Below are 15,777 nucleotides of genomic sequence, written 5' to 3'. Positions count from 1 at the left end.
TCAGTCAATACATCAAACCAACCATCTCGAATCGATAACAACCGTTGCATTTCCTCCAACCGATCGAATCCATACAATCCCAGATGGACAACACCTACGAGTGAGAGATGACAGACGCTAAATCAGAGCACTGCGCATAAATCAAAGTATGTCAAGACTACTTTCGGACACACGAACACGACACATTTCGGGCCCAGCCAATCAACTTTTGTCTTCTACCGACGGTCCTCGCTTATCAACTTTAATCCAATTACTCGCATATTCAATGTTCGCAGTACCTACTACATACGTACAACGCAGAGTGTCCCTCGACGAATTGTTTATGCGGCATCGGGTTAGTGGCCGGAGCGGGATGTAACAAGCGAAATCAGTGTCGAGTTGACTTAAAAGTAAGTACCTACCTACCTACCTACCAGACAGGCGCGAGAGTACACCGAGTTAATCATAAATCTTGTCACGAGAGTCACCAAGCAGCAGAAATTCTCGCGCGCACAAGATAAATACGCGACACATAATATCAAAAGCGATTTAATTCAACCGGTCGTCCCCATGCGCTCTTGAGTGAGGGTCCGCGCGCGGTTTATGGCATCGCACATCTGACGACGCGAAGGGGTGGGTGATCCGGCAGCCGCCATCAGCGCAAAGGCGCAAAGCAGAAAATCGAATTCGAAAGCTAGTGTCTCCGCCGCCTTGCGATATAGCCCCACCGACTCGACTCGATCCTCGTGGGCGCGGTGTGGTGGAGCACAGCTAGGTTCTGTTTCCCTTTCGACTAATAATAGTAGTCGTTACAACCACCTGTAAATTAGCCGTGACAAATCGAGGACGGCGCGCGAAGGGTTGGGAGGGTGTGGGGTGGTAGCCAGTAAGGAGTTTGCTGCGCGGATGGCGGATGCCGATATCGTGTAAGACATGAATTGATTGAGAAGAAGAAAAAAAAGACATGACACAGTATAGCACCTTCCTTGGAGCGAAGAAGTTATTGGCTGTTGGATGGTGAGGTGAGGGATTCTGCGCTGCGAGGGTTGCGGGGGTAAAAACTGTACAGCTAGATTTGTCCTGTTCATAAACGCTTGCAGTGTTGGAATGGTTAAATTGTCGAGATAGAAGACCTCAGTAAATGAGAAAATTAAATCTAAATGAGCGGAATGAAAAGGACCACCGTCTTCAGAGTGGCGATCAAGCCACCGAACTTCGCAAAATTTCATTTAAATTTTTAAATTTCAATGTTTTTAAATATTTTTGCGTCAGCATCTGATTTTTAAACGATTTAATTGAACTTTATCTGCTGTCTTTAGTTTACTTATTACTATGATTGAAGGGATTTTATTTACTAACAAGTTGAGTTTCCATGTTGAATTTTTAATGTCACCAACCCTCTTAATGATTGGTAGGACATTGTTGTACACTTTTGACCTATTTTCTTTTAGTAAGTTACCAAGCGAGTTGCTTGTGTAAGGATTGCCTTTAAATTAAATATTTTTCTAACCCATTTTTTTCGAAATATAAAAGTTACAAAGAACTGAAAAACTTCGTTCTTGTGTTCCCCAGTTTAAATTTGACAGCATAAATAAGAAAAGTAGGCGGTAGCTCTGATGAAAAAAATGCTCTTCTGTACTTCAATCGGGCAAATCTACCCAGGAAAATTTTACCTTCATTCATTCATCGTTAAACCCCATCTAGGGTCTTCCGGTATAAAAATTTAATGTACTGCCCCTGTGGACGGTCGGCTGATAGCAAACGTTGTCCACTGCAACTAATAAACGCAGAGGAAGATGCCAATTTGCGAGAAATGATACTCGCCGTCCTCACCTTCGGTTTATCACCTCCCGTCGTCGTTTGTCGTTCCGTCTTGTTTTATCCCATCGAGCGCGGACAGTAACCACGGTTTCTGCTATTACTCACTAACCACCCGTGACCAGGCGATGGTGGAGTTGAGTCTCGTTTGCCCTGCCAGTAGTTACAAGCACCACGAAACGTAGCCCCCACTGCTGTTGCTGCTGCAGCAGTAGGCTGTGTATCCTCTCTACACACTATCCGAGTAGTCCTTGAGGGATCCTTGAAGATCTCTGTGTCGTACTAAAGCCCTACACTGCTGCCTACTCACACCCTAAACACGATGCAAAAAAAAACACGAAACCACCTACTGCTACCCGTGTGGCTGTGACGAATAAACTATACAAAAGCACTTGTCGAAAAAAACACCTCCGTCGTTGAATATATCAGAGCAACAAATGATTACTTTTTTTTCGGCCACCACTTAGACACCACCGCGATCGGCGGTCTAAACTAGCCACTTCCGGACGAACTTTACCACTTTTGCGACACTTCCACACCCGATGATCCGATTGTACCCGTAAAACGACCCGACTACACCATTTACAGTAAAGTTTTTCCACTTGCAAATTCGCAAAACGTTCAGACTTCGTTCCGCGACGACCCGTTTCTGGTGAAAATTTTCAATGTTTTGATTTGACACTTCCTTCGCGATTTTTGTGGTTCTTTCGGTCTCGCTCTCGCATGCGGATGTGCCCGGGCTACGATCTCGCTCCATCGTTCGCGTGCGTGGAGCGTGTTCTTCCATCATCAGTCAGCCAGCAGAGGCAGGTGTTTTGTCGGAGTCACGCACACTATAGTTTTCTTCGCGCATAGAAAAATACATCGTATCCCGAGTAGAAATGGATACGGTGCAACAATGAGTGATTGGAATCCGACGGCGTTGCCAGGGGAACCATTACAAGCAACAAATATGACGATTTTATTGGGATTTTTCCAGTGATTGCTGATCAGAACTAGTTTAACGAAATTGTTAGTAAAAGGAGACATGTCGTTTAAAGATGTTCGAGGTATGTAAAATATAAATTCGTGTTTTGAAAGAGGATGCAAAATAACAATAAGCTACTGAAAATAAAAATCGAAAGAACAGAACATGCATCGTCAAAGTCGCTTTAAATATATTAGAATGTAAAAATTGAATATAAACTTCAAGCTCTCCGGTGCGAGAATCGATTAAAAGCAATATAAAATTCGGACAATAATATAGCCGGTTCTTACAAAGTAGTCTTTTATCCGACTTTAAACCTTGAATGTAACGAAATTAGATATGGAATTTGCGTTTCGACTTCGTCTCATCAGAATGCGACACTAACTTAGTGACAGGACTAAGTTAGCGCAGGATTGTTGCTAGTTCCAGAAAACTAAAATATTATTTGCGTTTCTGAACCATCACCTAGTCCTGCGTGACGTCCCGCAAGAAAAGGAGTTCTGATTAACCCATTCATGCCCATGTTGTTTGTGGACAACAACGTTTTTAAACAGCTATAACTTTTGATTGAGACAAGATTTGCCCACAAAAACAAGTAAGGCCAATAAACCTGACTATTGCCTTTCATTTCAGTACTAACAGTTACAAGGACCAACTGTAGAACTGAAGTTATTGCAATTAGTCTGATTGGATTCCAATGGAGCAGTGCTGCCAGGGACAGTTTACGTTGACGACGAAAAATAATTTTTTCATATATCTTCGTTATTGCTCAATATTATTGAAAACTGATAAAACTTATCAATTTAGAGTGCCTTTGGCTACGTTTTCCACGTAAGTGGACTATTGTAAATATTCTAGGAGAATTGTATTGAGCATTGAAAGGTAAAAATTTAGCAGCTTCCAGCACTGCGAGGGAAGCACCAATCTTTATGATAAATGGCTTTTCGTGTTTCTTGACTCCACCATTTTCAAGGAAACATAGTTTTGAAATCCTTTGTGCACTAGAAAAAAAATTGGGCATGAAAGGGTTAAGCTGATGTGAATTAATGAAATCGAAAATTGGTTTGGCGCAGCAAGCCAATGCAATATGCGCTATGATATATTTCTCCTTAGTGGAATTTTTTTTTTGGTAAGAACTATTTCCTGTCCTATCACTAAGTTAGTATCGGATTCTGATGAGACGAAGTCGAAACGCAAATTGAATAACTAATTTAGTAATAGGTTTTTTGCTCTTCACGCGCTAAACTGGTTTTAAATAACTGTCTTCTTAGTAAGGGAAATAGTTTTTTTTCCTGTAGTTAGTGTCGGATTCTGATGAGATAAAGTTGAAACGCAAATTACATAACTAATTTAGTTATAGGTTTTGTGCACTTTACGCGCAAAATGTTTTTAAACAATTTTCTCCTTAATAGAGAAAAAATAGATTTCACCAAAACTTTCCACTAAATAGAAATCTAGCATAGTGCATGAATGTAACGATTTTCCTGTGTATGAATTATTTATTTTGAGCCGATTTTCATGCTAGAAGTTCATCATTGTCGACTTTTTCGATGGAGAGCTTTTTTATCAATTCTTAGACTGAAGGACCACAGTCCGATTCTAACGCTTAAAGTTTATATTTGACTTTTGCGTTCTAATGCAATTAAAATGGGTTTTTGCGAAGCATGTTTAGTTCTTGAAACATCCACTTTCTTTTTATTTTCATCTTTACATGATTCACATCGCTACCTAAAGGCGACCTTAATAGTACCGCCACAGATAACAGACGTTTAGGCTCGATTTGAATCGTGTGTAAATACCCGCTACTGAGATTCCGAATAAATCAGACGTCTGAAACACGCTTGGCAAACGTTTGTAGATGGCGCAGTGATCGATACAATGCAGTTAGAGTGCAGCTGTCAAACATGTATAGCAAACAGTTGCGCAGATGGCAATAGTGAAACACGGATTTCCAACGTTTATCAATTTGAAAGTTTACACAGGTTTTTGATTTTTTTTTGTTCTAGCCTAAATGTCTGTTATCTGTGGTACCGCGTTGCAAATCTAGATATCGGTATCCCAGAGCTAGTATCTGAAAGTTTATAGCAAGAGTTAATTAAATTTGACAATCATCATTATTGAACTCAGTATGGCATGGGATTAGAATCATCCATTGTACAATTTTCATTATACAATAAAATATTTTTCGAGATGAATTTTCAAATAATAATAATTCTATAGTGTTTATCACATCTATTAAGGGCCGATTTCTTCACCCTCGCTTAACTTTTAAACAAGGTTGACCAGTACGTTTAAACCTGTCTTAAGCGTTAAGTGAGGGCAAATAAATCGTTCCTAAATCACATTTCGACATAGATCTTCCATTAGTACATAAATCGCAAATGTAAACAAATCGAGTTTTCGCTATTATGATATCATGTGACTGAAAAACAACAAGAGAGAGGTGCAAAATTAGTTAAAATGCATTTTAGTCTAGGGGCAGATCACTCTAGAAATGTATAACAAATTTGCAACAAATTAGAAAAGATGCATTTAATTTCCATTTTTGCCTAAACTTTGCACTCCCTCACAGAAAGGTTTGTTTAACAAACGTCCTACGCTGATTCACTTTGTTCGACGTTTTGTTGAATGTAGGGCTATTTTTTTGTATGGTTTTGACGTCTTACACGTAACGCAAAATATATTGCACGCAAAGCTAAATACATTATGAATTTCTATTTTGATGGAAAGAAATGCACTTAATTTAGCTGATTTTTAAAAATGCATCACAAATGATCTGCCCCTAGGTTTTAGTTCAATTTCAATTTATAATTAAAGTAAAAAAACGGCGAAACATTCATTTTTATTCAAGAATTCGACTTAGTCCCTTTTTTCACAAGAAATATAAAGGTGATATTTACATTTTTAGTCAAAAGCGGAGCGAATGGTTTTTATTCTCAAAGTTATTCTGTGAAGGGCCGTTCTATTATGTAAAATCTATGATCCTATCTACTCGGTGGTTGTTGCACACAAATATTCTAATATTTCGATATTTTTATAAAATTTGCAGAAAAGATACACGCGTTCTTTCATTATTTCCCGTTTAATTTTTTGCTATTGTTTACAAAAGCAATATCAGAGAATCCAAATTTTAAGCGAATTTCTTGCGTTTCGAAATCCTCATCCCAGCATGTATTAAAATGCTCTATGTTTACATTTGTAAGTATCGCCCTTTTCACAAAAGAAAGCGTTGAATTGCCCATTTGCTGAGCCCTATATACCTTTCTATTCCCATTTAGAAAGAAATGGTGCCGAATAATTTCGTGAGGAAAACAAAAAGTTTTGCACTGCAAAAATCGGTCGAGGTTGGGCTCTTCGCGAGGAAAACAAACTCCTTTGGCTTGACATTGAATCTGTGGTTGTAAATGAGCTGTCAGAGCTCTTAGGGCCAATTTCTTCCCCCTCGCTTAAATTTTAAACCAGGATCACCAGTACGTTTAAACCTGGCTTAAGCGCTAAGCGAAGGTGAAGAAATCGACCCTTAATTAGAAAATATACTCTCAAGTATGCAATCCAGGATGCCAACTGAAGAATATTTTTTTTTAATAAAGTCCTCAAAATAATAGAAGAGTTAAGCATTTAACAAGGACACATTATTTTTGTGAACCGTGTGCAGATTCAGTATAATTTGTCCGTTAATATGATAATCCCCCCTTAAAAATACCGAAGCTAGTGGACACTTCGATATCGTCGCTGTTGTGCTATCTTATGACAAACGCCATTTTGGGTTAAATTGAGCTAGATATGCCACATTACTTGTCTAAAAAAGGTGGCGTTTACAGAATTTTGACATTCTGCTTGGTTACTGAGATATAGCGAAAAAAGTGCTGAGAAATTTTTAATTTTTTGCTTCAAATGACTGTGTCTGGGGATTGGCTTAAATTATCTTGATGTATAAGATGTTTTTGTATGTAAAATTAGCTGAGAAACACATTTTCAAAACAAAAAAGCTCGAATTGTGAGAAAATGCAATCTTAGTTTTAAACTGGAAATATAGCATATTTGGCAACACTGTAACCAAAAATAACTATTTTTTCTAGATTCCCTGACTCATTTCCTTTAAAATGCATTTCACCGTTTGTTTATAGACCAAATGAAGCCAAAGATATGAATAAAAGTTAATAATTGATGATTTTTTTTCTATGGAAAATTTTACATGCACGAATATGACACGCCATACAAATTTTGTCATCAATACGCACCTACAACACGTGTGAGTGCGACTTTTGTTTACATTTATAGTAAAAACTTTAAAGTAAAAACTCACAACATAGTCACCCGATCTTCGAAATATTTGAGATATTAATACAGAATAGATAAAAGCATCGATTGTCTTCTTTGAATTGTTTATTCCATTTATAAGATTCAAGATAGATAGTCTCAAACTTTAAAAATCTTTTTTCTCGAAATGGTGCTTGTCATAAGATAACACAACAGCGACGATATATCGAAGTGTCCAGGAAATGATCTTCACGAATCACGTATACGTGATTCGTGAAGATCGTTTCTTCGTAATTAATGTTTTTGTATTTGTTTGCATTGGGATCTCCTGCAAACGTAGATGATCGGAAAATTCCACGAATATTCTCTTTCATGGACGAATATTCTATATAGAACGGGGAATCTGATTCTTACAGAAACATATATTAATGAATAAATTTGTGGCGCGCGTGGCTGAAGCACACTGTCATACATTTGGTCTGCGTAAGCCAAATTTATGACAAAATTTCCAATGACCAATAGATTAATAACCAATTGCGTCTGGTAAGCTGACGAGAAGGGATGTGCCTTGTGGAAAACACATGTAGTCGCTTCAAGAATTTGCCGTACCGCAATGAGAAAAGCAAATGTGCTTTTCTGACAGCATATCGTTTGTGCTCTTCCCTTTGCGGAAACCAAGGGGAGTTTTAATAACAAACGCTTGCATTAACCAAATTTTCTAGGCAAAGTAGAACAACGTTTCAATCGGCCGATACGAATTGTGGTCGAAAGCTGGTTATCCCGGTTTAAGAATAATAATCACTGATACTTGTCTCCAGTCTTGTGGATTGGTCTGCTGCTTGTATGAATTTAATTATTGACTCTTTGCTGGATAAGAAAGATTCTTCAAAAAGTGAGTTTGATTCTGTCTGATTCAGGGGTATTATTTTTGCATGATGATAGTGCACCTTGGAACTCATCGATAAATTTGGGTGAATCGTGTAGTTTCCTGGCAAAACGTCAAACACGATGTTATGCATAGGAACGAAGTACGAAAAAACTTTTCGTTCAAATATCATCGAGACGGACATCCCTCGCTTATTCGAAAAAAAATGTTTCAAAGCCTCCAATCATAGTTTTGTTTGCTGCAGTGTTTCAAAAATCACTCCAATCAGCATGCGTTGAAAAAACCATAGTTTGACAAATCAGTCAAATCCATGATTTCATCACTCATGGTTTTTTGGCTCCTGAGGAGTGAAAACCACCAAGGAGTGAAAACAGGTTGCTAGATTATAATTGCAGCATACAGTTTAAAAGCCCGAGCTCAATTTAGATTTTCAATTTTCATTTTATCAAGCACAAAAGCAATACAGATCATGGTGAAAGCTTCTTTTCGATAGACCTCGAAGGTGGTCATTTAGTGCTATTTTAGCTACAAGTCGATTTAAACTAAAAGAACGCGCTGAAATCGTAGCACTTTACATTGAAAACGATCGTTCAATAATGAAAACTTCACCCTTTCCGGCGGAGTAAATAAACAAAATTGTCGAATTTGGGGGACACAGAACCCACACGTTATACATCAAACACCACTACACGACCAGAAAGTAACTATCTTGGCCGGAGTGTGCTCCAAAACAATCATCGGTCCTTATTTTTTCAAAGAGGGAGAGACCATCGACAACGCACGCTACCGTTGGATTTTAGCGCATTTTGTCTGTCCACAAATGCAGAAAGAAGGTCTGAAAACTTCTATTTTCAACAAAACGGGGCACCTTGCCACACCGCAATCAAGTTCTTGCAGAGCAAATTCCCAGGACGCGTTGTCTCAAAAAATGGTGATTTGGAATGGCCTCCTCGTTCTCCGGATACGGTGCCAGACTTTTTTCTGTGGGGTTACTTGAAAAGTAAAGTGTATTCTAGCAATCCTAAGTACCTTGACGAATTCAAAGCTAATATACGAGCTGAAATTGCTGCGATTAAGCCCGAAATGCTGCCCAATGTCAAGCAAAATGCCCGCAAAAGAACTGCTTTTTGTGTATCAAATGGGGGTGGTTATTTAATCGATTGATTTTTTTACTCACTCCCAGAAACGTGCATAGCAATGATTGGTTTCCACCGCTCCTTTGGAAACAGGCTCCTTGGTGTGAAATGTGTGGTTTATTTGAAACACTGCTTTGCTGTCTAAGATTTTGTTCCAATTTTGAACGTAAAAGATTCGCTCGCGTCTTTTCCTCGGGATTTGCACCAACATCAACAACCTGATCCAGGGTCACAACTGAACATAATTTTAGTTGTTCTCTCTTCCGGCATACTAGCTACATGTCCAACTAACTGTAGTCTGCCGTGCTTAACAAACTTTGCGACGTTTGCATGTTTGTGCACACCATCCAGTCGATAAAATTCAACGACCACGTCTCATGTCCGTACAGAGCAACAGGGAGTATCTGTGATATGTATGGAAAAAGCTCCACGCGCGTCCGTAGGCTACGAGACTTCAGCTGAATATGCAAACCGTAGAAGATCCTATTTACAGCAGCAAACAACTTTCTATGTAACGGCTATTTTCGTTATCATATGTCACTTACGGCCAAGATATATGATCTCGTCGACAATCTCATACCGCATTCATTTCTACCTCAGAACTAGAACCGTGCGGGCGTTTGCGGCAGCCACTCTTTTAAAATACACAAAAGCCCCTTCAACTGCTGTACGATCAACTCCAATGGTGTCTATGTCATCCGGAAGCTAAGAAGCATGCGATATCTCTTAATGAACAACCAATCGGGAAGTACCACGCTCTGCTTCAATACATCTAACGTCACAAACGAGGCTAGGGTTTTTTTGGCTTTTCTGGTGCTTTATTTTGACCCATCCAGCGTCATATGAATCAACCGAGTCGGAAAGCCAAGTTCAAGCATTATCTGGCACCACAATTCGTTTCGTTAGAATGAATCGGTCACTGCCTCGAAATCCACAAACAGATGCTAAGTTCGCAAGTTGTATTCCCGAAATTCAGGGTCTGTCTTCTAAGGAGCAATTATTAAACTCGAGCGCAATTACTTCGTTGTATTCATATCCGTGCAAGAAGTGCTATATTGAAATTCAAAACTGTTTAATTTTACGTTGCTCCAATTGGTTCCGATATCATAAAATACTAAGTCACTTAACGCTTGTCCGGACATGTCGCAAACTCAGGTGATTCGCCTTTTAAATGCCAAAATATTTTGACTCCTGAGGTAGAAGACAAAGGGTTGAATCGTCGGGATACTCTAAGCTTGCTTATATGACTTTATTCCACACTTTTCTAAACGTTCTTCCTTCGACACCTTGCTCTTTCTTGAGTAAAGGGCGGTGTGTTTTTCGATTCAACGAAAATGGAGGTGAACCAACGCGAGTCGAGAGAACAAATTCTTTCCAAACACCTGGAATTTCCTGACCTGTCGCACCGGCAGTTGGGGAAAATGTTGAACATTCACCATTCAACCGTCTCCAGAGTGTTGAAGCGGTTGACGTTGGACCACGGCAAAGGAGCTGGAAGAAAACCGGGACCGGAGAACAAAAAGACGAAGGGAAAGGTGAAGCGGATGATTAAAGCAAATTCCAACGTCTCATGCCATGATTTGGCTAAAAAGATCGGCATGTCGCAGAGCTACGTCCAGAATGCAAAGAAGAGAGCTGGACTACATACATACAAGGTACAGAACTTCCCAAACCGCGGTGAGCGGCAACAATCGACGGCTAAAACTCGGGCACGGAAGCTCTACGAGAAGATGCTGACAAAATATGGATGCTGTGTGATGGACGACGAAACGTATATGAAAGCCGATTTTAAACAAATTCCGGGGTTGGAGTTTTTCACCGACAAGAGCAAGTTCTATGTGGACGACAAATTTAAGAAGAAGATAATGTCGAAGTTCGCCTCCAAATATCTCATTTGGCAGGCCATCTGCTCTTGCGGACAGAGGAATGAGCTTTGCCGTTCTTGTAGCAGCACGACGAAGCTCCGCTATTTTGGCCAGATTTGGCATCATGCCACTACTATTCTAAAAGTGTCCTGAAGTGGGATGAGGCCAATTCTGTCCATTTTGTTCCAAAGGACATGAATCCGCCAAACTGTCCGGAGCTGCGCCCGGTGGAGCAGTACTGGGCAATGATGAAGCGGGAACTTCAGAAGAGTAAGAAGACAGTAAAAGACGAGAAGGACATGTTAAGAAAATGGAAAAAAAAACTGAGAAAGTGGTACCGGATGACACTGTAAAGACTGATAGAGGGCATCAAGCGAAAATGCGTGCACTATTACACTCAAGGCTCCATCGATCAACTTTTCTTTTGATTTTTGAAGTAAATATATGTATAAAACTACCCTAAATTTTGGTTTGATTTTAAACATTATAAGAAAATTGGCATGACATTTTCGGTGTCGCAATAATTTCGTGTTCGCCCTTTACAATGGCTCTTAATATTCAAAAATACAGTTCACACCTTCCAGTTCCTTGCTAATTAAATGTCGTTACAACAGTCAGTCAGGGCCGTGGCGTGGTCTTCTAGCGCCCTTGGCGGATTTTCAGTGTTGTGCCCCTTTGGTTAACTTCTGCTTCTTTTTTCAGTTGGACTTTTCAACAATAATTTTTGATATCATTCGAAGTCAGGCGTTTGAATGCGATGGACGGAGCATATTGTTGGAAGACTGCGAAATCAGTTGAAGCTAGGTATTTGAAGGCAACGGAAGGAGGATTTTTCCAGGAGACTACGTGTACTTCAGTTTACTAAGCAGTCGATTTATTAGGGTTGTGTTGGACACTTCGTGTTTTATTAGTGCTTATTTCAGGTAAATTCCAGTCACAAACCTTGACTTGTACATTCGTGGAATCAGTTGACGCTTGGTATTTGAAGGTGACAGACGGAGCCGCGGATTGTAGATCACCATCAGTATATAATTTTTGAGAGTTGTGGCCTGGTTGGTGGATTATTGATTGCGGTGCATATCAATAGACTTGAATTACCAGAACACCCCAAGTAACCAATAAGCATTATAACGTAGCGTAATATCTGCTTTAGATCCACATATAAAGCTGTCCTAAAAAGCCGTGAAGCCCTAAATACTTATTTAATGCCGATATTATGCCAGAAAAGGCGAAATATAGTGCTATTATTGTGCGGAGATTGACAGCTCGTTTCTGCAGTACTAATGCTATTATATAGCAAAAGCGTACAAATGTCAAATTTGAAAGCCTTATATTGGCACTACTAATGCTATTAAAAAGCTTCAGTTGGTTGTCATTGTCCGCCATGGTTTTAAAACCATTTCTTATGTTTTCTTTCGGTATGATGAGCAAAAATGAAAAAATTTAAAATAAAATATTCTGTTTAAAACCGTAATTGACTCTGTTCTAATGCATTGTAATGAATATCCTTAATGGGTTTTCGTTCTCACATGATATGAATGTTTACGAAAATTACCTTTAGTAAGTCTCGAACTGAGGTACCTTGCCTCGTCCTTCACGGTAAGTGCGCTGCGTTTGCTTCCTGGACTATATTGCATATGTTCGATTGAAATGAAATATGCCGAATATAATCTTCAAGAAGAGTTGCATAACATATAAACCCACAGCATTACAATAGCATTATATCAGCTTTTTATATGCTCTATAATGGCATTAAATGCACTTGTAAAGCTTACATGCTTTAAAGATCCTTGAAGCATGTACGCGTTATATCAGCTTTATATACGCATATAGAGCAAGCTATAATGCTATATGTCGGCTGTGCAGTTATGCATCATTGATGCTAATAAAGAGCTTTATTGCATTGTTAATGCTGTAATGGAGTTTCAATGCAACATTAGTGCAAATGTATAGCCAATATAGTGCAATGGCTTAATGCTTATGGTTACTTGGGACGTGCCGTCACGACTTTGCGGTTATGTCCCAAACGTTACCCACCCATCTCTTTTCACAAGCGATTGAATCAGAGATGCTTTCGTGATCTGGTACTGATGTAGGTTTTTACAAATTCTATGTGTCGGTTGCAAAGAAAATCGTTAACAACACTTAGCCATACATTGAGTAAAGAGTGTCGACATTTTTGCCTTTCTGACATGTCTGTCAAGTTTAAGTTTTCTCTTTGACCCGGGCTCTAGACTCGTGCATAAATGAACTTCTCTGAATAGATCCAGCTGATTGTAAAATAAAAGTTAGAACAAGAATCGTAATCGAAAACTGCACTTTCCTGTTTAAAATTATGCACATTGAACTCGGTCGGACCATATCTGAACTACTGTCGTGTCAAAGATGATCCGCTAATATTCTAAAAATTTCGAAATAACTGACGCAGAAATATTCAGCCATCTTGAAAAATCACCCAGATATGCTCAGAATGATGATATCCTGTCTAAAGCAAGCAAATGACGTTTTTGGCGTCTACATGCCTACTAACAAAGTTCAGATCGACGGTGTGGTCAGCCATGCGATTTTATCGTGGGTGCATTTACTGAATCACAGAGTTGATTGTTTCAGGAACCTTTTGCGCTAGTGAGCGGAAATTTTGAATGACTATTGCGCTGGACGGGACAAAAGTGTGTGGTTCTTCCGACTCGTATCCGGGTGTCCTTTAGTGGGATTGCTTTACATCAATTCGTTTTTTTTTTTGGCAAGGTTCGTCTGTCTGTTTGGCTGTTCGCATCGCACGTCATGCATTGCAGTAAATACAAGCAAAGAGACCATTGTAGCACCATGGATCGTTATCAGTGAACAGCGAATCATGAGAATTACTTTTGCATGGAAAATGCTGAAAAGTGTGCGTATCCGTTTCATCGCTTTCACGCTTCATTAGTCTGACCGCCTCAGACCTAAGACGAAGATCAAGGATCAAAATGGCAAGAGGAGCAACAAATTGATGTAAGCGGATAAGTAAGATTTTATGGCGGGCGAAGAGAACAAAAAGAGTTGCCTAACTGCATTGGCGAAGATTCCGGTGCCTAAGCTTGGAGACGGAACGTCTGGCTCCGTTTTGTTAGACCCTGCTCCAGAGTCACGGGAGGAGCTGTTGCGACAACTGATAATCTGTGCGCTTCCGCATGTCGAACGCGAATGAAGCTGAATTGAAATTAAAATCAATTTTCGAACTGTTTGAATAAAATTTGTAATAAAATTAGAAATCTGATAAATGTTCCAAGTGAACGTATCGCTTTTGTTCTATCCAATTTATCTTCAAAAATCCTTTTTTTATCATTGCTCCTTATAACCTCGATCGTTCCACGAGTTCAAGATAACTTCACATAAAATAGTAGAGCACATCTTCATAAAGCTCCCAGCCATCGCTAGCTAACCATACATTTTAATTCCCTCTCATCCCATCCTTACAGACCTCTCGGAGCATCTGAAGCTGCTCGGCTACCCGAACAACATACCCATCTCCGTCCTGAACACCCCGTACGGTGGACCGGAAAGCTTCAACGCCTACTCGGACATCCTAACGTGGCTAATCGGTCGATTGGAACCGTCTCTGGTTCTGCCCGGTGGCACCCGAACCGAATCGGAACGGGTCGCATTCGTTCGCTCGGCTACCGAATTTCTAGTCACCAAATCCAGCATTAAGATTAACCCCAGAAAACTATACGCCAGCTCGGCAGCAGCGGCCAGCGAACTACTGAAGGTTACATCGCTGCTGATTGCCTCGCCGAAGGTAACAGGTGCCGACGATGAGTCGATCAAGTCCCACGTAGAGATTGATCTGTCCGATAAAATGGACGATCTGAAGAAGGTTCGTGGGTTGTCGTCGGAGTTAACGAATCGAGGTGCCACCTTGTACGATCTGCTTCGGAAGGAACTGGTTAATCGGGAAACACGGACGATCCAATCAACTCGCCCGTTAGAACTGGCTACCGTTGAGAAGGTTATAAAATCTGCCATTGCCTCGCTGGAGTCCAAACTGGGCAGCTCGAAATCCACCCTGGAGAGTTTGAACGCTGAAAACGGAAATCTGTCATCGAAAATACAGCGCAAATCTTCTGAGCTGGAGCGATCGAAGCAACGCCTGCAGGCACTGCAAAAAGTTCGTCCGGCATATTTGGAAGAATTCGAAAAGCTCGAAATCGAACTAAAGAACTTGTACGAGCAGTACATCATCCGTATTCGCTGTGTGGACGCACTGAAGTCGCAACTGATCAGCAAGAATCGCACCTCGACACCTACTTCACCGATCGCTAAGATGGTGGACAGTAGCATGACGATTCTGCCGGAGGGTTTGATGGATTCGGACGATGAAAACGATGACGAAATTGATGACTTCGACGAACGGGAGGATGTGAAACTGAAGTCAGACAAGCGAGTGCTTCGAAGCGAGCTACTGAACAGAGATCGTGGTTCAACACGGTTCCGTACCCGCCATGATGAAGGACAGGTACCGTCCTTGAGTGGTCGCGATCGAGTTCGAATGATTGGTGGAATGAACGATGATCTTGGCCCGTTGGATAGTTCGCTCGGCAGTTCGGCGGAATCGGATAGTGACCTGGAAATGGAAGGGAATGGACGTAAGGATGGTTGTGATATCGTAATAAAAGGTCGCCATGTTTTGATGTTTTTTTTTGTTCTAGTAATCGACGAACTTCGTACAGATGACGATGAGGAGGATGACGTGAGCTTGGCGAAACTAGCCCGGGAGAACTCTAACCTAAATCGCAGCACCAAACAGGATCAGAGCGATGAAGATTTCTAATCTAATACTATTTGGTTTCTTATGAATTGTAAAATTTATTTAAAACACAATTAAAA

General features: G+C 40.3%; 2 protein-coding genes across 2 annotated transcripts in view; one reads left to right on the top strand and one right to left on the bottom strand.

The window, feature by feature from the left end:
- Positions 1-2,454, bottom strand: part of LOC131682135 (adenylate cyclase type 9) — a 102,990-nt gene extending 100,536 nt beyond the window's left edge. Inside the window, exon 1 of the mRNA XM_058963379.1 lies at positions 1,813-2,454. The gene's annotated coding sequence lies outside the window, so the exon portion shown is untranslated. The remainder of the gene's footprint in view (positions 1-1,812) is intronic.
- Positions 2,455-2,781: 327 nt separating this feature from the next.
- Positions 2,782-15,749, top strand: LOC131682208 (clusterin-associated protein 1). The gene is made up of 3 exons (XM_058963537.1): positions 2,782-2,846; positions 14,370-15,536; positions 15,600-15,749. The coding sequence occupies exons 1-3, from the start codon at positions 2,825-2,827 to the stop codon at positions 15,719-15,721; spliced, it is 1,311 nt and encodes a 436-aa protein (XP_058819520.1). The 5' UTR covers positions 2,782-2,824; the 3' UTR covers positions 15,722-15,749.
- The last annotated feature ends 28 nt before the right edge of the window (positions 15,750-15,777 follow it).

Source organism: Topomyia yanbarensis, chromosome 1 (genome assembly GCF_030247195.1).
Source record: "Topomyia yanbarensis strain Yona2022 chromosome 1, ASM3024719v1, whole genome shotgun sequence".
Classification (NCBI taxonomy): domain Eukaryota; kingdom Metazoa; phylum Arthropoda; class Insecta; order Diptera; family Culicidae; genus Topomyia; species Topomyia yanbarensis.
This window is presented reverse-complemented; position numbering and strand designations above follow the sequence as displayed.